Genomic DNA, 27,500 nt, shown 5'->3' on the forward strand with positions numbered 1-27,500 from the left:
CAGGCTGCTCTGCTCATCATCACACATTTAAATCACAGCTTTCAGCAGAAGTGAGGCTAAAACATATGAAGTGTGTCCAGAAAGATGATTCAATCCAAAAGGGAGCAGGATGTTGTATTGTAGGTGAGATGTCTCACGCTGATCGTCTGACTTGCAGAAAATATATAAAGTTTAATAGTAGGCAACTTGTTCAGGCAAGATGGTCTAGTCCCCTCCCCAACCGTTACAGAACTCAGCCACTCGTGTGCTGACGAGGACCAGAAGGCAGGCACACATTATGCCGGTTTTAAAATCATTGCATTGGCTCCCTGTGTGTTTCAGGATTGATTTTAAGGTTCTTTCTGCTGGTTTTTAAATCCCTTAAATGGTCTTGGGCCTTCTTATCTTTCGGAACTGCTTTTACCCGATGAGCCTTCGCGGACCCTGAGGTCCTCTGGTACCGGCCTTTTGATTTTTCACAAAGTCCGGACACACGCTCGCGGAGAGGCATCTGTGGAACAGCCTGCTGGAGGACCTCAGGGCTGCAGAGGATGTTCTGATTTTTAAGAGTAGGCTCAAGACCCATCTTTTTAACTTAGCTTTTCCGTGCTCAGCCACATGTTAGCTTTATTGTGTGTATGAGAGAGGGTGTGTGTGGATGTTGGTGGTGGGTGTTCGTCTGTGGGTGTCTGGGGATGCAGAGGGGCCACTTGCTTTTAACTGTAAAGCACTTTTACATGTATTAAAAGTGCTCTATAAATAAAGTTTGATTGATTGACTGACTGACTGTACCAAAATGCCTACAATTAAACTTTATATACAGTACAGGCCAAAAGTTTGGACACACCTTCTCATTCAATGTGTTTCCTTTTTATTTTCATGACTATTTACATTGTAGATTCTCACTGAAGGCATCAAAACTATGAATGAACACATATGGAATTATGTACTTAACAAAAAAGTGTGAATTAACTGAAAACATGTCTTATATTTTAGATTCTTCAAAGTAGCCACCCTTTGCTTTTTTATTAATAAGGGAAATAATTCCACTAATGAACCCTGACAAAGCACACCTGTGAAGGTAAAACCATTTCAGGTGACTACCTCATGAAGCTCATTGAGAGAACACCAAGGGTTTGCAGAGTTATCAAAAAAAGCAAAGGGTGGCTACTTTGAAGAATCTAAAATATAAGACATGTTTTCAGTTATTTCACACTTTTTTGTTAAGTACATAATTCCATATGTGTTCATTCATAGTTTTGATGCCTTCAATGAGAATCTACAATGTAAATAGTCATGAAAATAAAGGAAACTCATTGAATGAGAAGGTGTGTCCAAACTTTTGGCCTGTACTGTATACAGTATATGTTTTCAAGTTAGACAGTGTGCGGGCGTTTTCTTTTCTTCCTAATTTCAATTTCATCGCATAAATATCCCGCATATTCCATCGCATTTTTTAAGAAAACCGCATAATCAAGGATTTTTGCCCCCGCAACAATCACAAAAAAACTCTTTTTTTTGGAAGGACTGAACTGAGCTATCTGGGCGTCCCAATCAAGTACTTTTTTTTAATCTCAATCTGTAACAGAGCATGGTCTGCACTGAGGTATTAACTACTTTTAGGGAAGTCAAAGATCTGAGCACATCTTTCACCTCTGACAAGTCGGAAAGGTTTCGTCACGCAGTAGGAATGTGACCCGACAAAAACAAACACACCCAGATGTGTGGACATGCAGTGGAACAAGCACTCAGGTCACTTAGTAGAAGTATGAAATATACAACAATGTAAACATAGTCCGTTGAAAGTAAAAGTCCTGCATTCAGAATCCTACTTACGTAAAAGTACAGCAGTAGAGGGGGAACTAACTGTTGACATTTGTCGATTAATCTTTCGATTACTTTCTGCGCGAATGGATGAGTTGTTTGGACTCTAAAATGTCAGAACATTTTGAAAAATGTGGATCAGAGTTTCCCCAAAAAGCCCAAGATGACGTCCTCAAATGTCTCACTTTGTCCCCTACTCAAAGATATGCAGTTTCCTGTCACAGAGGAGAGAAAACACTAGAACAATATTCATTCACATTTAACACGCTGGAATCAGAGAAGTTTACCTTAAGTTTTCTTAATTAAAAGTTGACAAACTGATTATCCATGTAGATGGCGATTAATTTAATTGTTGACAACTAATGGATTCATTTTTGCAGCTCTGTACATTAGTATTCTCAGCTCCATGTAGTGCAGTAAAGAGTAAAGAGTCTCCATCTGTGACTGATATCTGTTAATGTAATGTTACATTATTAGATAGATAAACTGAAGCATCAATGTTAGAGCTACTTTAACTGTTGTACATACCGTTCAACACACACACACAATTGTGTTTCACTATATTTGTGGGGACCGTCATTGACATAATGCATCCCCTAGCCCCTTACCCTAACCTTAACCATCACAACTAAATGCCTAACCTTAACCCTTACCCTCACCTTAACCATCACAACTAAATGCCTAACCTTAACCCTTACCCTAACCTTAACCATCACAACTAAATGCCTAACCTTAACCCTTACCCTCACCCTAACCATAACCTAATTCTATCCCTAATCCTAAAACCAAGTCTTAACCCTCAAACAGCCCTTTAAACTCGCTGGGTCCAGCATTTTGGCCCCACAAAGCTTTCGGGACCCCACAAGTATACTGTATTCCCCAGTTTTTAGACCCCACGAATATAGTAAAACAAGCCACACACACACACACACACACACACACACACACCCCCCACCCCCACCCCTGGACTTTGTTTAGTGTTTGATGTCTGAAAACGGTTTTCACACCTTGCTGTCCACTTTCTGTTTCAGGTAGGCAGGTGTTAGTGTGTGTGTGTGTGTGTGTGTGTGTGTGTGTGTGTGTGTGTGTGTGTGTGTGCGTTCGCTTGCTTGTGTGTGTGCATGCATTCGTGTATGTGTGTGGCTGTGTGTGTCTGTGTGTCTGTGTGTGTGTGTGTGTGTGTGTGTGTGTGTGTGTGTGTGTGTGCGTTGCTTGTGTGTGTGCATGCATTCGTGTATGTGTGTGTGTGTGTCTGTGTGTGTGTGTGTGTGTGTGTGTGTGTGTGTGTGTGTGTGTCTGTGTGTGTGTGTGTGCGCGCGCATGCGTGGGAAAGCACACACATGATTTCTGTGAAATGTGGCGTGGAGCGGAGAAAGCGGCCTCTGAAAACAGAAGTGAGCAGAATCAGAAGTCAACTGAGAACCAAAAACAGTCGGTCAGACGTGAGGTTTCGGTTGTTTCTCTTTCCCGGCTGAAGGTGAAACCTGAAGACCCGTCTGTCTGTCTGTCCAGCGCTCTCACCAACACACACAGACATCACATCTCAACAATCTGTCGTCCGACGGACAGCGAGGCCCCAAAAGGGCCCGGTTCAGACCAAAGATTGGCTCCGAGTCCAGCTGAGACGGGCCGGTTCAGGCTGTTCCAAGAAACTAGAGATGCACCGATTACAACTTTCTAGGCCGATTCGGATTTCTGACTTTCTTTGAGTTAGGCCGGCCGATACCGATTTTAGCCGATTCCGACTTCATCTTTTCTAACCACTTTACAGCACACACAAATATGTATTTTCTATCTTTTCTTCAATAGAACATGTTGTTGAACAGATAATGGATCTCTATAAAATAGAAATATATAAATGACTCCTAGTGTGGGACATTCACACGCATCTAAAAAGAGCAACGTTAGAACCATTTCCTTCTTTTTAGGGCTGCCACCTCTTAGTCGATTAGTCGACTAATCGGTCGTTTTGGTCTTAGTCGGCTAAGATTTCTTTAGTCGATTAGTCATTTTTTATGCTTATTCATGCTTAATTACTTATTTCCAAGAAACTTCTGAGCACATTTATGGTAAACACAAGATTTAAAGTGGTGCTTTTGCAGGATTAATTGTGGAGAAACTCAGTTTTACAGATGGTTAATTAACTACATTTATATTGTGCTTTTCTAGTCTTAACCACCTCTCAAAGCTCACAGCTCTGTCAATTAAATCAACTAATCAATTAGTCGACAAAATCCTATAAGTGTTAGTCGACTAAGAATTTCTTTAGTCGAGGACAGCCCTACAAATATGTATTTTCTATCTTTTCATCAATAGAACATGTGTTGAACAGATAATGGATCACTATAAAATAGAACTATATGAATTACTCCTGGTGTGGGACAATCACACACACATCTAAAAAGGTCAATGTAGGGAACCATTTCCTTCTTTTCACATCTAATATCACACTAAAACAATGTGATTTGGGGTTTTTGGTGTGGTCCCTCCACGCCCTACTGTCTCCTTGCAGGTGTTGCATATTGCAAACTTGTTCTCTTCTGACCACACGCTGAAGTGCAGAAAGGGATCAAAGTTTTTGAAAACGTAAATAAAACTTTTTTTTTTTTTTTAAGTAAAAGGACTGCTGCCTTCCATGTATATCGACAGATTGGGTTGTCTATTTTCCAATGATATATCACTTTGATATTCGCTCCCAAAAGGTGATTTTGACCAAAATGTAATATTGTCAAAAAGCAGAAAATAAAAGGCCCAGGACAACATCCAATAAATGGCTGCAACTCACTAAAAAGGAAAATATGTTTTTTGCTACAAACTTCCCACGAAGCTCCAAAAACCAGCGCTGGAACTAATGAATATTTACATTCTACGAAATGCAGCCCTGCGTCCCGCTGCAGTGGCGAGTCATGTGAGCGTGGATCAGACATGTCGGAGTGTAGGAAACATTGCTGCCTCTATTGCTGCCACGAGAACGTTTTTAAAAACACCAAACACAAGCTGTGAACTGGCCGGGAGTTTGGGGAACAGCTGACTGTTTCCTCAGTCCCTCCTTCTCTTCCCTTTCTCTCTTTCTCCGGGAAATGACGCTGCCTTCAAGTGCGCTCGGAAACCTCCAGATCTAAAATGGAATACATTTACCCAACAATAATCCTAATAAAACAGATGGCATGATGGAAATAAAACGGTGTGCTAGCATTGAGTTGAAGGTTTTGAATGCAGGAAGTGTACTTGTAGAACTTGTACTATTTAGGCCTGGATCTGTTTAGTTATGTCAGCCAGTCATGTGACCGGTGGTCAGACTTGTCGGTATGTTTTGAGAATCTAACCCTACGTGGAATTGGCCTTGGTGAGAGGTGCATACACACACAAACAAACCTAATAAACATGAAGAAGAGCGGTGTAAGAGTCCCGTAGAGGAAACATCACTGCCTCTATTGCTGCCACGAGAAAGTTTTAAACACACCAAACACAAGCTGTGAAGTGGCCGGGAGTTTGGGGAACAGCTGACTGTTTCCTCAGTCCCTCCGTCTCTTTCCTTTCTCTCTTTCCTTTCTCTGGGAAGTGAAGCTGCCTTCAAGTGCGAAACCCTGTCTCAACGTGCCCTAAATCAAAGACATGTTAAAGATGCAAACTGTTCATTCATCACCTGAACGAGTTGATGACATAACAGTCACACACACACACACACACACACTTGAAGGTCAGCTCCCAAAGCATTCTGGGTAAAAAAAAACACGCAAGAGGGGCAGATTTCACAAGAAGACTGAAGGAAGTCTCGGTGTGTTTGAGTCACCCGAAACACAAGCTGGACTCTAAAGAACGGATGGGGTCTTAAAGGCAGACACAGAGAACACTCACCTTTCACTGGGAGCCACATCTCCACATACCTTCCCAACACACACACACACACACACACACACACACACACACACACACACACACACACACACACACACACACACACACAGAGCGCCCTCTGCTGTCTGTGCAGTGTCACAGCAGCAGTAGCAGCACACAGTCATCTACAGACTCAGGTTGTAATAAAAAGACATAAACAAACCATCATCAGTGCAGTGAGTAGGGCTGGGAATCGTTCCAGAATATTCTATAGCGATACCGGTACAGATACCGTGACTTGACTCGAGTCACCGACCTCGCCAGACTGTCCGACGGCCGATTATCGGCTCGGTGTGTCAGCGCCTTTAAATGAAGTGAAGCTAAAGTTTGTCGGGAAAGAAGGACATGGGTCTAAAAAGCTGGTGGATGGTTTGGGAAATTGATTCAACGCACAGGCAGGATGCAGTGTTCCCCTCTCTCACGGTGAGAACATCTCCTTCCTCTTCAGATAAATGTTCCCCTCTCTCACGGTGGGAACATCTCCTACCTCTTCAGATAAATGTTCCCCTCTCTCACGGTGGGAACATCTCCTACCTCTTCAGATAAATGTTCCCTCTCTCACGGTGGGAACATCTCCTACCTCTTCAGATAAATGTTCCCCTCTCTAAACGGTGGGAACATCTCCTACCTCTTCAGATAAATGTTCCCCTCTCTCACGGTGGGAACATCTCCTACCTCTTCAGATAAATGTTCCCTCTCTCACGGTGGGAACATCTCCTACCTCTTCAGATAAATGTTCCCCTCTCTCACGGTGGGAACATCTCCTACCTCTTCAGATAAATGTTCCCCTCTCTCACGGTGGGAACATCTCCTACCTCTTCAGATAAATGTTCCCTGGGAACATCTCACCTCTTCAGATAAATGGTCACGGGGGAACATCTCCTACCTCTTCAGATAAATGTCCCTCTCTCACGGTGGGAACATCTCCTACCTCTTCAGATAAATGTTCCCTCTCTCACGGTGGGAACATCTCCTACCTCTTCAGATAAATGTTCCCCTCTCTCACGGTGGAACATCTCCTACCTCTTCAGATAAATGTTCCCTCTCTCACGGTGGGAACATCTCCTACCTCTTCAGATAAATACCTCTTTCCCCTCTCTCACGGTGGGAACATCTCCTGGGAACACCTCTTCAGATAAATGTTCCCCCTCTCACGGTGGGAACATCTCCTACCTCTTCAGATAAATGTTCCCTCTCTCACGGTGGGAACATCTCCCCCTCTTCAGATAAATGTTCCCCTCTCACGGTGGGAACATCTCTTCAGATAAATGTTCCCCTCTCTCACGGTGGGAACATCTCCTACCTCTTCAGATAAATGTTCCCTCTCTCACGGTGGGAACATCTCCTACCTCTTCAGATAAATGTTCCCTCTCTCACTTCAGATAAATGTGGGAACATCTCCTACCTCTTCAGATAAATGTTCCCCTCTCTCACGGTGGGAACATCTCCTACCTCTTCAGATAAATGTTCCCTCTCTCACGGTGGGAACATCTCCTACCTCTTCAGATAAATGTTCCCCTCTCTCACGGTGGGAACATCTCCTACCTCTTCAGATAAATGTTCCCCTCTCTCACGGTGGGAACATCTCCTACCTCTTCAGATAAATGTTCCCTCTCTCACGGTGGAACATCTCCTACCTCTTCAGATAAAAATGTTCCCTCTCTCACGGTGGGAACATCTCCTACCTCTTCAGATAAATGTTCCCCTCTCTCACGGTGGGAACATCTCCTACCTCTTCAGATAAATGTTCCCTCTCTCACGGTGGGAACATCTCCTACCTCTTCAGATAAATGTCCCCCTCTCACGGTGGGAACATCTCCTACCTCTTCAGATAAATCTCTCTCACGGTGGGAACATCTCCTACCTCTTCAGATAAATGTTCCCCTCTCACGGTGGGAACATCTCCTACCTCTTCAGATAAATGTTCCCCTCTCTCACGGTGAAGAACAGATAAATCTCCTCACGGTGGGAACATCTCCTACCTCTTCAGATAAATGTTTCCCTCTCTCACGGTGGGAACATACCTCTTCAGATAAATGTTCCTCTCACGGTGGGAACATCTCCTACCTCTTCAGATAAATGTTCCCCCTCTCACGGTGGGAACATCTCCTACCTCTTCAGATAAATGTTCCCCTCTCTCACGGTGGGGAACATCTCCTACCTCTTCAGATAAATGTTCCCTCTCTCTCACGGTGGGAACATCTCCTACCTCTTCAGATAAATGTTCCCTCTCTCACGGTGGGAACATCTCCTACCTCTTCAGATAAATGTTCCCTCTCTCACGGTGGGAACATCTCCTACCTCTTCAGATAAATGTTCCCTCTCTCACGGTGGGAACATCTCCTACCTCTTCAGATAAATGTTCCCCTCTCTCACGGTGGGAACATCTCCTACCTCTTCAGATAAATGTTCCCTCTCTCACGGTGGGAACATCTCCTACCTCTTCAGATAAATGTTCCCTCTCTCACGGTGGGAACATCTCCTACCTCTTCAGATAAATGTTCCCCTCTCTCACGGTGAGAACATCTCCTACCTCTTCAGATAAATGTTCCCTCTCTCACGGTGGGAACATCTCCTACCTCTTCAGATAAATGTCCCCCTCTCTCACGGTGGGAACATCTCCTACCTCTTCAGATAAATGTTCTCTCACGGTGAGAACATCTCCTACCTCTTCAGATAAATGTTCCTCTCTGGGAACATCTCCTACCTCTTCAGATAAATGTTCCCCCTCTCACGGTGGGAACATCTCCTACCTCTTCAGATAAATGTTCCCTCTCTCACGGTGGGAACATCTCCTACCTCTTCAGATAAATGTCCCCTCTCTCACGGTGGGAACATCTCCTACCTCCTCTTCAGATAAATCAGTTCCCTCTCTCACGGTGGGAACATCTCCTACCTCTTCAGATAAATGTTCCCCCTCTCACGGTGGGAACATCTCCTACCTCTTCAGATAAATGTTCCCTCTCTCACGGTGGGAACATCTCCTACCTCTTCAGATAAATGTTCTCTCCTCTCTCCTACCTCTTCAGGGAACATCTCCTGTGGGAACATCTCCTCTTCAGATAAATGTTCCCCCTCTCACGGTGGGAACATCTCCTACTTCAGATAAATGTTTCTACCTCTTCCTCTCTCACGGTGGGAACATCTCCTACCTCTTCAGATAAATGTTCCCCTCTCTCACGGTGGGAACATCTCCTACCTCTTCAGATAAATGTTCCCCTCTCTCACGGTGGGAACATCTCCTACCTCTTCAGATAAATGTTCCCCCTCTCTCACGGTGGGAACATCTCCTACCTCTTCAGATAAATGTTCCCCTCTCTCACGGTGGGAACATCTCCTACCTCTTCAGATAAATGTTCCAGATAAATGTTCCTCTCACGGTGGGAACATCTCCTACCTCTTCAGATAAATGTTCCCTCTCTCACGGTGGGAACATCTCCTACCTCTTCAGATAAATGTTCCCTCTCTCACGGTGGGAACATCTCCTACCTCTTCAGATAAATGTTCCCCTCTCTCACGGTGGGAACATCTCCTACCTCTTCAGATAAATAAATGGGAACATCTCCTACCTCTTCAGATAAATGTTCCCTCTCTCACGGTGGGAACATCTCCTACCTCTTCAGATAAATGTTCCCTCTCTCACGGTGGGAACATCTCCTACCTCTTCAGATAAATGTTCCCCCTCTCACGGTGGGAACATCTCCTACCTCTTCAGATAAATGTTCCCTCTCTCACGGTGGGAACATCTCCTACCTCTTCAGATAAATGTTCCCCTCTCTCACGGTGGGAACATCTCCTACCTCTTCAGATAAATGTTCTCTCCGGTGGGAACATCTCTACTTCAGATAAATGAACATCTCGGTGGGAACATCTCCTACCTCTTCAGATAAATGTTCCCCTCTCTCACGGTGGGAACATCTCCTACCTCTTCAGATAAATGTTCCCCTCTCTCACGGTGGGAACATCTCCTACCTCTTCAGATAAATGTTCCCTCTCTCAGATGGGAAAATGTTCAGATAAATGTTCCCCTCTCACGGTGGGAACATCTCCACCTCTTCAGATAAATGTTCCCTCTCACGGTGGGAACATCTCCTACCTCTTCAGATAAATGTTCCCTCTCTCACGGTGGGAACATCTCCTACCTCTTCAGATAAATGTTCCCCTCTCTCACGGTGGGAACAACTTCAGATAAATGTTCCCTCTCACGGTGGGAACATCTCCTACCTCTTCAGATAAATGTTCCCCTCTCTCACGGTGGGAACATCTCCTACCTCTTCAGATAAATGTTCCCCTCTCTCACGGTGAGAACATCTCCTACCTCTGCAGATAAATGTTCCCCTCTCTCACGGTGAGAACATCTCCTACCTCTTCAGATAAATGTTCTCATCTCTCACGGTGAGAACATCTCCTACCTCTTCAGATAAATGTTCCCCTCTCTCACGGTGGGAACATCTCCTACCTCTTCAGATAAATGTTCCCCTCTCTCACGGTGAGAACATTTCCTACCTCTTCAGATAAATGTTCCCCTCTCTCACGGTGAGAACATCTCCTACCTCTTCAGATAAATGTTCCCCTCTCTCCTACCTCTTCAGATAAATGTTCCCATCTCTCACGGTGGGAACATCTCCTACCTCTTCAGATAAATGTTCTCATCTCTCACGGTGGGAACATCTCCTACCTCTTCAGATAAATGTTCCCCTCTGTCACGGTGGGAACATCTCCTACCTCTTCAGATAAATGTTCCCCTCTGTCACGGTGGGAACATCTCCTACCTCTTCAGATAAATGTTCCCTCTGTCACGGTGGGAACATCTCCTACCTCTTCAGATAAATGTTCCCCTCTGTCACGGTGGGAACATCTCCTACCTCTTCAGATAAATGTTCCCCTCTCTCACGGTGGGAACAGCTCTTACCTCTTCAGATAAATAAAAGCCCCTCGGATGAGCTGACCAATGTGGTGTGTGGTTCACAGCATCGGCGCTGACAGATGGGGTCTCAGAACGGGTTTCTCACCTTGCTGTCCACTTTCTGTTTCAGGTAGGCAGGTGTTAGTGTGTGTGTGTGTGTGTTAGTGTGTGTGTCTGTGTTAGTGTGTGTGTGTGTTAGTGTGTGTGTGTTAGTGTGTCTGTGTCTGTGTTAGTGTGTGTATGTGTTAGTGTGTGTGTGTGTAGTGTGTGTGTGTGTGTATGTGTTAGTGTGTGTGTGTGTGTGTGTGTGTGTGTCTGTGTTAGTGTGTGTGTGTCTGTGTTAGTGTGTGTGTGTGTGTTAGTGTGTGTGTATGTGTTAGTGTGTGTGTATGTGTTAGTGTGTGTGTGTCTGTGTTAGTGTGTCTGTGTTAGTGTGTGTGTCTGTGTTAGTGTGTGTGTGTCTGTGTTAGTGTGTGTGTGTGTCTATGTTAGTGTGTGTGTGTCTGTGTTAGTGTGTGTGTGTCTGTGTCTGTGTTAGTGTGTGTGTGTCTGTGTTAGTGTGTGTGTGTCTGTGTTTGTGTGTGTGTGTCTGTGTTTGTGTGTGTGTGTCTGTGTTAGTGTGTGTCTGTGTTAGTGTGTCTGTGTTAGTGTGTCTGTGTTAGTGTGTGTGTGTCTGTGTTAGTGTGTGTGTGTGTGTCTGTGTTAGTGTGTGTGTGTCTGTGTTAGTGTGTGTGTTAGTGTGTGTGTATGTATGTGTTAGTGTGTGTGTGTGTGTGTGTGTGTGTGTGTGTGTGTGTGTTAGTGTGTGTGTCTGTGTTAGTGTGTGTGTGTTAGTGTGTGTGTCTGTGTTAGTGTGTGTGTGTCTGTGTTAGTGTGTGTGTGTCTGTGTTAGTGTGTGTGTCTGTGTTAGTGTGTGTGTCTGTGTTAGTGTGTGTCTGTGTTAGTGTGTGTCTGTGTTAGTGTGTGTCTGTGTTAGTGTGTGTCTGTGTTAGTGTGTGTGTGTCTGTGTTAGTGTGTGTGTCTGTGTTAGTGTGTGTGTGTCTGTGTTAGTGTGTGTGTGTCTGTGTTAGTGTGTGTGTGTGTCTGTGTTAGTGTGTGTGTGTCTGTGTTAGTGTGTGTGTGTCTGTGTTAGTGTGTGTGTATGTGTTAGTGTGTGTGTATGTGTTAGTGTGTGTGTGTCTGTGTTAGTGTGTCTGTGTTAGTGTGTTAGTGTGTGTGAGTGTGTGTGTGTTAGAGTGCGTGAGTGTGCGCGCATGCGTGTGTCTGTGTGCGTGCGTGTGTGTGTGTGTTAGAGTGCGTGTGTCTGTGTGTGTGTTAGAGTGCGTGTGTCTGTGTGCGTGCATGTGCGTGTGTTAGAGTGTGCGTGCACGCATGCGTGTGTGTGTGCATGCATGTGAGCGTGTGTGTTAAGAGTGTGTGCATGCATGCGTGTGTGTGCTAGTGTGTGTGTTAGTGTGTGTTTGTGTGAAAGCACACACATGATTTCTGTGAAATGTGGCGTGAAGCGGAGAAAGCGGCGTCTGAAAACAGAAGCGAGCAGAATCAGAAGTCAACTGAGAACCAAAAACAGTCGGTCAGACGTGAGACCCTCGGATCAGCTGACCAACGCATCGACACAGAACTGAGACGTGTGGCTCGCACCATCGGCGGTACGGGCCGATGACCACAGATTTAGAGAGCCTGTTGTACTAAATATCTTAGACACACACACACACACACACACACACACACACACACACACACACACACACACACACACACACACACACACACACACACACACACACACACACACACACACACACACACACACACACACACACACACACACACACACACACACACACACACACACACATTAAAACACACCACCGTTAACCAGGAAGGAGCAGCTGGAAAAACTGCTGCAACACTGACACCTGCTGGTGATGAGAAGAACTGCAGACAGACACCTGAGGGTATAACAAGGTAGAGGTGTGTGTGTGTGTGTGTGTGTGTGTGTGTGTGTGTGTGTGTGTGTGTGTGTGTGTGTGTGACAAACTCACCCACGGCTCTGAACAGACACGCTCCGTCCTCCTTCATCTTCTTGATGACGAAGCCTTTCTTTTCCCCCAGAGCTTTTTCAAACCAATGCTCCTGCTAAACAAACACACACAGACAGAGACACACACACACACACACACACACACACACACACACACACACACACACACACACAGACAGACAGAGACACACACACAGACAGAGACACACACACACACACGTTAGAGATGGGTTAAGTGCAGCACTTTCCAACGTTTAAGATACAGATATGATCATAATAATGGTCCAAGATGATGTCAAATTGTTATAGAAAAACATCACATTTTGTAAAGAGATTAGTCTATAGGTCCTGTATCAGTCTATAGGTCCCATATCAGTCTATAGGTCCTGTATCAGTCTGTAGGTCCTGTATCAGTCTGTAGGTCCAGTATCAGTCTGTAGGTCCTGTATCGGTCTATAGGTCCTGTATCAGTCTGTAGATCCTGTATCAGTCTATAGGTCTTGTATCAGTCTATAGGTCTTGTATCAGTCTATAGGTCCTGTATCAGTCTATAGGTCCTGTATCAGTCTATAGGTCCTGTATCAGTCTATAGGTCCTGTATCAGTCTATAGGTCCTGTATCAGTCTATAGGTCCTGTATTAGTCCTTAGGTCTTGTATTAGTCCTTAGGTCCTGTATTAGTCTATAGGTCCTGTATCAGTCTACAGGTCTTGTATTAGTCTATAGGTCCTGTATTAGTCTATAGGTCTTGTATTAGTCTATAGGTCCTGTATTAGTCTATAGGTCTTGTATTAGTCTATAGGTCCTGTATTAGTCTATAGGTCTTGTATTAGTCTATAGGTCCTGTATCAGTCTGTAGGTCTTGTATCAGTCTATAGGTCCTGTATCAGTCTATAGGTCCTGTATTAGTCTATAGGTCCTGTATTAATTTATAGGTCCTGTATCAGTCTACAGGTCTTGTATCAGTCTATAGGTCCTGTATCAGTCTATAGGTCCTGTATCAGTCTATAGGTCCTGTATTAGTCTATAGGTCCTGTATCAGTCTACAGGTCTTGTATTAGTCTATAGGTCCTGTATTAGTCTATAGGTCCTGTATCAGTCTATAGGTCCTGTATCAGTCTATAGGTCCTGTATCAGTCTATAGGTCCTGTATCAGTCTATAGGTCCTGTATCAGTCTATAGGTCCTGTATCAGTCTATAGGTCCTGTATTAGTCTATAGGTCTTGTATCAGTCTATAGGTCCTGTATCAGTCTACAGGTCTTGTATTAGTCTATAGGTCCTGTATTAGTCTATAGGTCTTGTATTAGTCTATAGGTCCTGTATTAGTCTATAGGTCTTGTATTAGTCTATAGGTCCTGTATTAGTCTATAGGTCTTGTATTAGTCTATAGGTCTTGTATTAGTCTATAGGTCCTGTATTAGTCTATAGGTCTTGTATTAGTCTATAGGTCCTGTATTAGTCTATAGGTCCTGTATTAGTCTATAGGTCTTGTATTAGTCTATAGGTCCTGTATTAGTCTATAGGTCCTGTATCAGTCTGTAGGTCTTGTATCAGTCTATAGGTCCTGTATCAGTCTATAGGTCCTGTATTAGTCTATAGGTCCTGTATTAATTTATAGGTCCTGTATCAGTCTACAGGTCTTGTATCAGTCTATAGGTCCTGTATCAGTCTATAGGTCCTGTATCAGTCTATAGGTCTTGTATCAGTCTATAGGTCCTGTATTAGTCTATAGGTCCTGTATTAGTCTATAGGTCCTGTATCAGTCTACAGGTCTTGTATTAGTCTATAGGTCCTGTATTAGTCTATAGGTCCTGTATTAGTCTATAGGTCCTGTATCAGTCTATAGGTCCTGTATCAGTCTATAGGTCCTGTATCAGTCTATAGGTCCTGTATCAGTCTATAGGTCCTGTATCAGTCTATAGGTCCTGTATCAGTCTATAGGTCTTGTATCAGTCTATAGGTCTTGTATCAGTCTATAGGTCTTGTATCAGTCTATAGGTCCTGTATTAGTCTATAGGTCCTGTATCAGTCTATAGGTCCTGTATCAGTCTATAGGTCTTGTATCAGTCTATAGGTCCTGTATCAGTCTATAGGTCCTGTATTAGTCTATAGGTCCTGTATCAGTCTATAGTTCCTGTATTAGTCTGTAGGTCTTGTATTAGTCTGTAGGTCTTGACCTGCCCCCACTGCTAAAAAGAATCCTAAAGAAAACACTTCTTTTCTTATTTTCTCAAACAACCAATACACGTTTTAGTCCATAGATGTCAGCAGTTGGGCTGAACGATTATTCGCGTTTGCAATAATATCGCAATATGTTAAAACGCAATTTCCTAAGTCGCAAAGGCTGCGATTTCGGTCACGCAAGTCGCGAGAGCAAAGCAGTCTCCGCAGAGAGAGCATCAACTTTGCACGCCAACTCTACAACGCCGTTGTACGATGACCTCAGGCTCGACAGAAACAAAATAGGAATTCATTCATATTCTTATAAATTCATGCATCACCTGATTTCATCATCACATCCAGGCCTGGCCTCCAGGAAAGAACAGTCTGTGTTTAATCTATCTAATCTTGTGTTGTTGATATTATTTTGATGTATTGCTGATCTTTGTTGAATAATACAGAAGACAAAGAGCTTAAAATATTAAATCGCAATATTGGTAAAAAAAAAAAAAATAGAAAAATCACAATTTGATTATTTTCCAAAATCGTTCAGCCCTAGTCAGCAACAGGGCTGAGTTTAAAATAACCGATTCTCCTCTGAAAACTCAATCTTTGTTTGAGCGATCTGAGAGTCATAAAATCCAGAAATGGACCTTTTAATATCTGCCTTGTCACTAGGCCTGCACGATTAATCGTTATAAAATCTTTTTCGGCCTTTATTTTGATAGGACAGCTGAAGACATGAAAGCCAAGCAGTTAAAAGAGTGCGCTAAGAAATCATTCTGTTTTTGATACTGTACTTAATTGTTGCTGAAATGTGCTGCACAAATAAAGCTGCCTCGCCTAAATATTTTGTGTTTCTACGGTGAACACCGATGGCAACTACATCATATCAGTTTCCAGTAGGGCTGAAACGATTACCTCGAGTAACTCGAATAATTCGATTACTAAAAATCCTCGATGCAAAATGATTTGCCTCGAAGCTCCGTTTAATTAATGCAAAATGGCGCTGCGTCGTGCGGTAGCATGTTGCAGCAGCTCCTAATGTGTGTGTGTGTATTTTGTGTGTTTTTACTGTGTCACTTTTTGGTCCTTAAGTTCAGTCATTTTTTTCTTATATTCTATCCTATTATTATTATTTCATGTACATTGTATCCTAGTATTTCATGTATATTCTGTATGTGTGCTGTGTGTCTGATATTTTGCTGCTGCAACACTTTAAAATTTCCCATTTGTTTGGGATGAATAAAAAAAAAAAGAAAATAATCTTTCTGTGAAGAAAACCCCAAAACATCAGTAAGTGACATCACCAATGACCTCCAATCCCAATCCACTGTAGGAAGAAGACTCTGAGAGCAGAAATATAGAGGCCGTACCACAAGATGCTAACCACTCATCAGCGGTAAGAATCGGAAGGCCAGATTGGAATAGCAGCAAAAAAGGTCTGAAACACAATCTTATGGACGGATGAGACCATCTGTGAAGCATGGCGGAGGTAGTGTCATGGCCTGGGCATGCATGGCTGCTTCTGGAACAGGCTCGTTCATATGCATTGATGATGTAACTGATGATGGTAGCAGCAGAATGAATTCGGAAGTGTACAGAAAAATTTTGTCTGCCAATTTACGCAGAAAATGCATTGAAACTAAATCGGGAGGAAGTTGGTCATGCATCAGGACAATGACCCAAAGCACACTGCCGACAAGACAAAGGACTTCATCAGGGGGAAAAAAGTGGAAGGTTTTAGACTGGCCAAGTCAATCACCTGACCTTAACCTAACAGATCAGAGATCTTCAACAGGGGGGTCCGGGATAGGGATGTTAACCGATGACCGTTTGACCGGTGGTTGACCGTTTCAACATTAACGGGTCAAAATTATTGTTTTAAAAAAAAAAAAAAAAAAAAAAAAGTGATCTCTAAATTAGGCAGTTATAGATATTGGAATAAAACGCTACTACAGTTAGCCATCTCATTCCAATATTTTTTTTTTTTTCTGTGAAGTGAAATAATCCTTCACGTAAAAATTTTCATAAGACATAAAAAAAAAATTTTTGGTTCCGGTTTGTTGTCTGTTGAGGTCATGGGTCGATAGGGAATTTATTTTATTTATTTTTTTATTTTCCCAGTGGCAGCAAAGGATAAGCAGGATTTTTTTTGCCTTTACAGTAGCGATGGATACTCAATATTTTCATAACATAGCCTACCTGTTACTACATGTACAGTTGTCGCTTAATAAATTGAAAACATGTAATTCATGTGCATATTAAGTAGCCACGTGTATTTGTTTTGGTCTTATAATACAGCCACAGGTTTACCGCTCCAGCGGAGAGGATGGTTCGTTTAGACAGCAGCTACGTTTACAAGAGTTTGTCCAAAAATCAAGATTCGTTGCAAACTAAGAAACAGACTACAAACTGACATCTTTCATTTTAGCTTGTTTGTAAAGTCGCTATTTGCAGAGTAGAGCTCGGTTTGCACAGCGCGGTGAACAAGAGTGGACAGCGCATGAAGAGCAGACTGAAATATCGCTTTCTACATGTTTAAATTTGCCTGTAGAACAGGTAGGTGGGTTTTGATAAATATTGACTCTTTATTCATGGAGGGTTTATTGTAGGCTTCTTACAGTTAACGAGTGTACCGTTAGTTCATCTGCGCCAGCGGAAGTAAATAATGTATAAGCTGTAGCTATCGTTTCCAGCCAGTTACATGTGCTGCGTGAAGTAACGCACACACCGCGTGCGTGCGTGCGTGTGCATGCATCGCTGTTCAGAATCCCGTCTATCTTCCATAATGCAACGCTTGTATCCAAATGAATTGTGTTGTGAAGTTGTCATTAGCTTCACTGCTGTTAGCCCCCTCCACTGAGCCCCAGGGACTTGCTGTAACGTTAGAGCACTCTAAAGGGGGTCTACCTTTCATTTGATCGAGTTTGCTTGCTACGTTGCCATCCTCTTGAACGACATTAAACACAACATGTAGTTCGTGAGTGGTTTCATCGGCCCTGTTTAACGTGTTGAAGCTCCCCGGCGGCGCAGTAGCGCTGTAGCTGGCCGGTGAGGGCTGGTTGAAGGCGCCGAAAAACGGGCATCTTGCATTGCAAGAGTGCTGTACAAAAATGTAATTATAGTTCGCCTTAACCTTTTTATTTGTGTATTTGTTTAATTAGTATCATTTCTTCCCCAAGCTCATAAAATAAATTTGGGTCGCACATTAATTGACCGGGTCGGTCGGAAACCGGAACCAAACAATTTATTTTGTTAGGCCTGATCGCCTGTTTTAGCATTCTGAAGGTGCCTGTTTTATCCATTGGTTGTATCCTGTTGCAGTCTATTAGGCAATATTCTGCATAAGATGGGCTCATATTTGGAAACACATTACATCTGCATTTCAGTGGTAACAGATAAGGTGATGATGATCATCTTTCTTTATTATTGTTAGCACTACACTCAAACTAAAGCGGCGTCTCTTCGGAGCTGTCATTTTCTCAAATGAGCCGCGGCAATGTTTCTAATGAGTTTCTAACGCTAGACAAACCACTTTATTTTAAACGCGATCGCCTGGCTTGTACCCAAACTATTTCGAAACTAAGGAGCCATTTGTCCTCCGATTACATACAAGCTCCTCTGCATTTGCGGGACTTGTTTCAAGGCTGTAGGGGATTTAAAAACGCGCCTGGGCTGTGTATGTATGTGTGTGTGTGTGGTGTGTGTGTGTGTGTGTGTGTGTGTGTGTGTGTGTGTGTGTGTGTGTGTGTGTGTGTGTGTGTGTGTGTGTGTGTGTGTGTGTGTGTGTGTGTGTGTGTGTGTGTGTGTGTGTGTGTGTGTGTGTGTGTGTGTGTGTGTGTGTGTGTGTGTGTGTGTGTGTGTGTGTGTGTGTGTGTGTGTGTGTGTGTGTGTGTGTGTGTGTGTGTGTGTGTGTGTGTGTGTGTGAGAGAGATGCGACAGAGTTGAGAAATTGCAGGCGCGGCTTGAAATGGCTGTTTTCAAATAGCGTAGCATATTTTAAACTAAACGGTTAACCGGTTTCAACCGGTTAATGAGGCTCGGTGACCGGTCAAGAACATTTTTAGTTTTTCGCCATCCCTAGTCCAGGACCACTAGGGGGTCCTCAGAGTTACTGCAGGGGGGGCCACCAAATTGTTGTTAATGTTGTGAAAGTTTCCAAGAAAATTAAAATGTGTTTACATGAATCCAACATATTATTAGTAAATATAAATCAGCCTATTTGTATAGGTAAGGTAGTCACTAAGGTAGACTCCACAGATACAGTTCATCCCAAAGGATTCGCTCCGTCACATGTATGTTTTACATTAAAACATGAGTTACAAAATCATGCCAGCAAGTATTATTTTAAGAGTGTAGTATTCTATGGAAAGAAAAAAAAAATGTATGTATAACGGCTTTAGGCCGCTTTACATGTTATTGTAGGCCCAATTTATCATGCAATCTAATTTTTATACAATTTAATAAAATGTTTGTGATGTAGTAAGGGGTCCCCTGCTCTGTCTCTCTTTCAGTTTAGGGGTCCTTGGTTTAAAATGCGTTGAAGAACGATGCAATATAGAGCATGCATTTCACCCCCTGAAGAGGAGACTGAAGGGAGAGCCCCCCCCCGAAACAAACAAGAACTGAAAGAAGTTGCGGTGAAAGCTTGGAATAGCATCACGAATGAAGAATGCAACAGTTTGGTGATGGATGGGCGGTTAGATGCAAATACCAGGAAATAAAAGCTACAATTCTGAACTCAAACCCAAATGTCTTCAGTGAACAACAAAAAGCCGTTCCAATACGGTTGGAGGGGACTGTAAATGTCAGACTGACTGACATGTGATGCTCATTCTTCTCAGTTTTTGGAAATAGGGCGGCACATTATGACCGAAAATCAAAACGATTAATTGCACATTTTACCTCGATAACGATAATAATAATAATAAAAAAAAAATAAAAAAAATCACGTTCTAAATCATCTTTTCTTTTTTAAAAGATACGTTTTTGGGGCATTTTTAGGCCTTCATTTTCACAGGACATCGAAATTATATTTAAGACATTGTCGCTTTGACGCGGGGACCCCGATCAAAACTCAACCTCAATAAATTATTATTAATGTTTTATATAGAGCTGCGCACATATGCGTATTTTACAAGGGGGGGTGGGCGGGGATTATAACTCCCCCCAAAAACCTAAACTGACCAGTGCGGGGCGGCATCTAGCTCCAGAGATGGAGTATAAATACTTCGTTACTGTACTTAAGTCGATTTTTCAGATATTTTTACTTTACTATTTATTTTAGTGACGACTTTTTACTTTTACTCCTTACATTTTAACACAAATATCGGTATTTCTACTCCTTTTTTTTTTTTTTTTTACCAAATTGGCTTGTTACTTTAGTTTTGTACAAAATATCGGTACTTTCTACTCCTTACATTTTAGAAAATGTGCTCGTTCCTTTAGTTTTGTACAACAGGTCGTCTATCAGGAGTGATTGTGAGTGCATGTCGGAAAATAGAGCGGACACGCGCCTCACACCCATGAGCCACACGGAGAGACAAATGAGAGAAAAGAAAAAGACCCAATCTGTCCGGAGGATAAATCGGTTAGATGGTGTGTGTGCGTTGAGAACTGTAAGTCGATAACTTCTGTTGTCAGTTAATGTAAGCCTGTTGTTGTATTGGTCTATAGTTCTGGCAAACTTAAAGTAAGTTAGCTAGTGATTTAGTTGTCTGTGTTCTTCACCTGTTAGCTAGGTTAAACGTTGCTTGATCTTATTAAAGCATCAAAAGAGAGAAGTTGTCTCCGTCCGTGTTTTAACAGACACACCTGGGGGGGCGAAGAGGAAACCAGAATCAGCTTTAAATCCAGTCCTAATCTAGTCCTCGTTAACAAGTTTCAAATCATTTCACTGGAGTTACCGTTATTATTTTTCACGTCATCAATACCGAATTCAATCTAATTGATAATATACTTGACGCACCACTACAAGACGACTCAACAGATTCGGCGGCATTAATTTTTGGCAAATCCTTGCAGCATGATGGTGGTACCGTTAGCACTAGTAGTATGGATGGAGACATGAGAGATCCCAGAGATTCAGCAGACAGGCAGCAAGACATTCCCAATCATCCTTGGCCTTATCTCAGAGAGATGTTAGGCATCAAGAAGGACTTCTGGCCAATGTGCTGCGTAGCTCTTAAAGTATGGGGAACTTCTTCATGAATGTCTGTTTAGTAATTCATATTTAATCTTTTATTTTCTTTCCAGAAGTCACATTTGAGCACACACACATACATGTAGATTCCTTTAAATGTTATGGGGAAGATTAAAAAAGAGAAAATGGATCTGTGAATTCTCACATAATCACAACTGAATTCATATCTTGCTACTCAGTCAGAATCGTATTAACCTCGAGTCCCAGTCTCTGTCACAATAATCATATATGTGATGTTTTAGGCCTATTGGCAGACATCCATTTAAAATGTAGGCAATGGCATATAGTTAAAAAGCCTTTTTTCCATGTCCACTGAAGTTTCTCAGCTTGCACTGTAGGTCACTTGCAAGGCTACTTTTACTTTTATACTTTAAGTAAATTTCCAAGCCTTTATTTTGTTACTTTTACTTAAGTAAAGAAGTAAAATCAGTACTTCTACTTTTAGCAGATTATTTTTTACCACAAGTATCTGTACTTCTACTTGAGTACGAGAAGTGAGTACTTTTGCCATCTCTGTCTAGCTCACCCAATAAGAGCGTGCGCCCCATGCAGGCTGAGTCCTGCAGCCGCACAGGTTCGAATCCAGCCTGCTGCCCTTTGCTGCGTGTCATCCCCCATCTCTCTCCTGTCTATCCACTGTCACTATAATAAAGGGAAAAGCTCTAAAAAATAATCTTTAAAAAAAAAACTGACCAGTGCTACCCATATGACAATTACACCAGAATGTAGGAAATTAAGTTTTTGACGCACAGAATTTCAATTTTACTCAAAAGTGGAGATCTCAGTGGCCGGGTTGGAACACTGGGTGGAACGGGCGCACATATACTGAGAGGTTTATGCCTCGACGCAGAGGTCCAGGGTTTGAATCTGACCTGTGACCATTTCCTGCATGTCTTCCCCCTCCCCCCTTTTTCACCTAGCTGTCCTGTCAAAATTAAAGGCAGAAAAAGCCAAAAAAAAAAAAAAATATCAACGCCCCCAAAGTTACGCCCTTGGCCACGCAACATATAATTTTTTGCTTGTCAATAAACACATCGCGAAAGATTTTCATGTGTTAGTTGAAAGAAAATATCGGCAGAAAACTGCACTTTAAAATGTAACTGTCATTCTTTCTTTAGTGCTGCCTTTTATGTTCAGTTCAATGTTCAATAAAAGAAAGTTGGAAATAATTTCCATTCATTTGTTTTAAATCCAACAAGCAGCTTGTTGAAAACTGAAACCAGCAGAAACTGAGAACACTTTAATATCGGTTTATTGTATCGTTATCGCAATATTCAACAGCGTTATTGCATATTTTCCTCATATCGTGCAGCCCTAGTTTTAGGTGTTTGTTTGTGTGTATGCACCAATCACCCAAGGCCAATTAAACGTAGGGTAAATACTGCGGCACTAAACTCTTTTCTGATCGATTAACACTTGAAAATCCCTAAAAACTAACCCTAATCCATCAAAAGTCAACCGTCGCTTCATGGTCCCCTGTGTGAACCGGGAGAATGGTGTAGATGAATTATAAATTTGAATTAGTACTTCAGTCCTCTAATATTGACTGTTGATATGTGTATATCCTACTGTCTACATTATTCTTATAATGCCCATATTTAATGCGGTCTCTTTTTAAACGTTATGGTTGCACGGCTATAGTTTATATATTACTATGTCTATATTATTCTCTTATATTGTCCATATTTAATGCTGGTCTTTAGACTTTTTCCTTGCACTATTGGACTTATTTGCACTATACCACCATGACACACACACACACACTCATAGAGCACCTCACCATACATACTGAATCACAGGATCAGTCCCTGCCCGGTCACTGCAGGCCTCTCATGCTTATACATCCCTCAGTACATCCATGTGGATTTTTTATATTTTCTTTTATTGTCCATATTATTCATGTGGATTTGTTATTTAATCATCCTGTTTGTGATGTATGTGTGTGATTTGTTTAAGCTACTGGGACCTTTAATTTCCCCTTGGGGATCTATGAAGTACATCCATCCATCCATCCATCCATCCATCCATCCATCCCTCCCTAAAGTGTGCTTGTAGTAAGTCGGTCACCTGAAGCATCTGCACTGTTGCTATGGTTACCTTACCTATAATCTAATTAACAGTGCTTTTAAACCTTTGACCTAAACCATGTTTGAAGTGAACACAGGTATCACACCTGGCAGCCAAATCCATAAACATTTTTTTTAATTTCGGAGATATTCAGTTTGGAACACATTAAAACACAACAACTCCCTATTTATTTAAAACGTAGCAAGTATTATTCGCTTACTTATTTTTATTTTTTTAAACAACTAATACGCCAATGGTTTTTTTTATGTTGCTGTCACATTATTAAACGTTTATGAGTCCTGTGAGGAGAGCTAGCACATCAAAACAGTTGTGATTAGCCACATTAGCATTAGCTTTATGCTAATGTTATTTTAGCTAACGTTAGTTTCGTACCTGCTCCACTGTATCACTAGCTCCGAGTTAATGTTATCTTAGCTTAGGTTCCTACCTGCTCCACTGTATTACTGGCTTTATCCTAATGCTACCTTAGCTAACGTTAGTTTCCTACCTGCTCCACTGTCTCTATTTTTAGCTTCTAGCGTTATGCTAATGTTATCTTAGCTAACGTTAGTTCCCTACTTGCTCCACTGTCGGTATTATTAGCTTCTAGCGTTATGCTAATGTTATCTTAGCTAACGATAGTTTCCTACCTGCTCCACTGTCTGTATTTTTAGCTTCTAGCGTTATGCTAATGTTATCTTAGCTAACAATAGTTTCCTACCTGCTCCACTGTCTGTATTTTTAGCTTCTAGCGTTATGCTAATGTTATCTTAGCTAACATTAGTTCCCTACCTGCTCCACTGTCTGTATTATTAGCATATAGCTTCGTGCTAATTTTATCTTAGCTAACGTTAGCTTCCTACCTGCTCCACTGTAGCCGGGTCCATGGACTGCAGCCGGGCGGCGTTCTCGTACTCGTCCTCGCTATTGTTCCCGGCTCCTTCCTCCGTGTCCTGGCTGGAGCCCACTCCTCCCGGTCCGGTCACCCCGGGCTGGCCTCCGCCGGCCAGCGCCGCCGCCACCCCGCCGGAGCAGGTACCTGCTTGCCGCCGCCTCTTGCTCAGCCCGGGCCCGGAGCAACAGCTGCCGATGCCTCCGCCGCACCCGACGACACCAGCCGACACTACGAGCTCCCCGCGGGTTCCGGCCACCATGGCGCCGCTGCTGTCCCGACCGTCCGCCGGCCCTACCGGGGAAACTGAGCCAACGGGCGGCGGAGAGGCCTGCTGGGGCCGCGAGCTCGCCTCGATGCTCCGCCGGTCGTCCCTCGCGGAGGGCGGAGCGGGCTGGTAGGACCACGGCGGAGGTGAAGCCCTCGGTCGGGCTCCGGTTCGCCCTGCGTGCGGGTGCGGGTGCGGGTGTTGGTGCGGGTCGGAGCCACTCCGACGGTCGCTGTCATCGGCGTGGTCCGAGACTCCGACCCCGGAGCTAGGCTTCTTCTTCGGGAGGATCGTCATGGTGGTAAGTGTGTATATGTGTGTGTGTGTGTGTGTGTGTGTGTGTGTGTATATGTATATGTGTGTGTGTGTGTGTGTGTGTGTGAAGGAGGGGGTCAGAGGGTGACGAGTCCTCCCTTTCTAGATCAAATGCTTCGGTGTATTCGCCCAACGGCCCGACCGTTGGGCTCCAATCACCGACCTTAGGCTCTTAACGAACCGAAACGGGCCACTGAAACGACAGCTCGGTCCCTTTTCGACGGTTAAGTTGAACAAAAACAAAACGCGTCTCCCTCTTCCCTCTTCTCCAGCCGTCCAGTCCACAAAACATCAACACAATCTGACGGAGGGACACTACGTCACTTCCTGGTTGCGACGGCATTTTCACGTCAGGCCGTTTACCGGATCTTTATTTTTAATATTTCACACTTTCTGTTTTACTGAAGTAAAAAGTTCTTACACCATAACGTACAGATATTATGTTACAAGGTTACAAGTAAAAAGCCCAATCAACATGAATCCTCTTTTTTTTTAATCCTCTCGCTTTTTAACATTTATTAACAAAATGTTCTTTAAACATGAGTCTGAACTTTGACCCTTCTGTGTGTGTGTGTGTGTGTGTGTGTGTGTGTGTGTGTGTGTGTGTGTCTGTGACATTATTGTCTTTGTTATTGTTTTATAATTTAAGCACTTTGTGTTTCATAAGTTTTACATCCAATCACAGTAATGGTGTCAGTAATATATATATATATATATATATATATATATATATATATATATATATATATATATATATTGTCACAGATTCCTGTCATGTTTCTGTCTCACAGTGTGTGTGTGCATGTGTGTGTGTCCTGCTTTGAAAATGTTCCTTCAGTAAGTATCATCAGGAAAATGGAGTTGGCATGTTAAAAGTATAAAAGATCTAGGCTAATGATTATTTCGTCCTGGATTCATCTGCTGACTATTTTCTGCATTATTAGATTGATTGTTTGGTGTGTAGAAAGAGTGACCGTAGTGAGAAATGTTTGTCACAGTTACCCAGAGCCCAACGTGACACCTTCACAATGTTTGTTTCAGTCCAAAAACCTCAACGTTTTAACTGGAAAAACTGCTTTTAACTTTCCACAACGCTGCGGAGGAGGCTCTGGCTAGTCCACACTTCCACAGCACTAGTCCACAGCATTCTGGGATGGTAGAAAAACCTGCTTTGCATTATTGCCATTTCTTTAAACCAATAACAATCAAGTTGGGTGCCACACCAAGGGGGTAATGGTGCGTTCTTTTTGTCCACCGAAGTCGATCTATGAGTCGTTTTCCAGAGTTTCTGGAAGTTGCAAAAAGAGTCTTATTAGGAGTTAAACATAGTGCTGTATACTGCTACCTATAGACATGTCTCTACAGTCTTATTAGGAGTTAAACATAGTGCTGTATACTACTACCTATAGACATGTCTCTACAGTCTTATTAGGAGTTAAACATAGTGCTGTATACTACTACCTATAGACATGTCTCTACAGTCTTATTAGGTTAAACATAGTGTTAAATAGACATGTCTCTACAGTCTTATTAGGAGTTAAATACCGCCTGATTAGTTATTTTGAAACTTGTGCAGCTGAAATTGTCTAGAGACGCTCGGTTGCTATATAACAACAATGGCTTTAAGCCGAGTCTGGAGCAGAAACCAGAGCAGTAGCCTAATGTTAACGTTAATCAAAACCTAATTTTCATGTATCAAACTGTGAAATATATTTGTGTAATATCTCAATAACTGGGTGAATAGAATCCTAAATGTTACTAAAAATGTTACAAAAATCCATCTTTTCTCCGACTCGTAGTATTTGTGTGACAAAAAGAACGCAACAACCCCGCGTTTTTTTGTTTTTTGACACTGATGTGACGTCACACTCAAGCTACTAGTTGTGATTACAAGACAAGAAGAACGCACCGTAAGCTTCGCTTCAGAACTCGAACCTCCTATGGTGGCATTTTGATGCTACCTGGCCATCACCTCCCGTTAGCATCCCATTGACTCCCATTCATTCTGACGTCACTTTGACAGAGAATAACTTTACATCTGAAGCGTTTAAAGACTCTATTTGTCCGTTGTTTATTTCTAAAGAAACACGACAATGTATAAAAGGCTCCATTACCTTGTAGCTCACGTTATGGCTCCGTAGCAGACGCTTTTATAACAATAGGCTAACGATTGGGTCATAACCACGAGACTTACTGTCACACAGTAGAGGAATTACCGTATAGTACAGGAGAAGCTCACAGGCAGTTTGGACTTCCATTAGCTGTTTAGGTTTAATTACTAATGTTAACTAGCATGTTAGTGATCAGTAATTACTAATGTTAACTAGCATGTTAGTGATCAGTAATTAGCCTGTGTCTATGTTATCTCCTTACATATACCTACACTCTCCGTCTCTGTGAGATTGGGAATGATTGAGATTTCTCTCTCACAGCTACCAGAAGACTTCACACTTTCAGACACGTTGCTCACGTCACATCTACGTCTTCAAGCTCAGTTGGAGGCTGCTCAGTAACACTCAGCCAGCACCGGGAAAGAGACTTCTGATATCCTCCACTGGTCTCAGACCAGAGACACGGGGTCTGCTGGTCCATTCTTATATATACTGTCTATGTGCCCCACGGAGCCACGGTGCCTCTGCAAAATAGCCTAGGGAAGGAACTTGTTTTGGTGGAACATGTGTACGTTCAAAAGTAGTTTTAGTCCGATTGGACAGATAGTGGCAGTTCTTCTGTTTTACACGGAAGAACGGAATGACAGCGGTTGTTGGGGACATTAACGTCACCGTCAGATTATAGCGTCACTCAAACACGTTTGACTGTGTCTCATGCAGCTCTCCGTTGGCTCCCTGGCCTCCTCCAACATGCTCCGCCTCCTGCTCTACCTGGCTGCTCTCTGTCAGCTGACAGGTAAACACACATCACATGGGGCATTTTTTTTTTTTT

General features: G+C 42.8%; 1 protein-coding gene across 2 annotated transcripts in view; it reads right to left on the bottom strand.

Moving 5' to 3' along the window:
* Positions 1 to 24,901, bottom strand: part of otud5a (OTU deubiquitinase 5a) — a 63,341-nt gene extending 38,440 nt beyond the window's left edge. Inside the window, exons 1-2 of one of the 2 annotated variants that reach the window (XM_028583524.1) lie at positions 23,946 to 24,901; positions 12,652 to 12,742 (exon numbers count right to left, since the gene is read on the bottom strand). In XM_028583524.1, the coding sequence (XP_028439325.1) occupies positions 12,652 to 12,742; positions 23,946 to 24,539 (685 nt within the window). In that variant the 5' untranslated portion in view covers positions 24,540 to 24,901. Of the gene's footprint in view, positions 1 to 12,651; positions 12,746 to 23,945 lie in introns of both variants that reach the window. The other variant, XM_028583523.1, reaches the window with a different exon arrangement.
* Between the last annotated feature and the right edge of the window lie 2,599 nt (positions 24,902 to 27,500).

Source organism: Perca flavescens, chromosome 7, assembly GCF_004354835.1.
Source record: "Perca flavescens isolate YP-PL-M2 chromosome 7, PFLA_1.0, whole genome shotgun sequence".
NCBI lineage: Eukaryota > Metazoa > Chordata > Actinopteri > Perciformes > Percidae > Perca > Perca flavescens.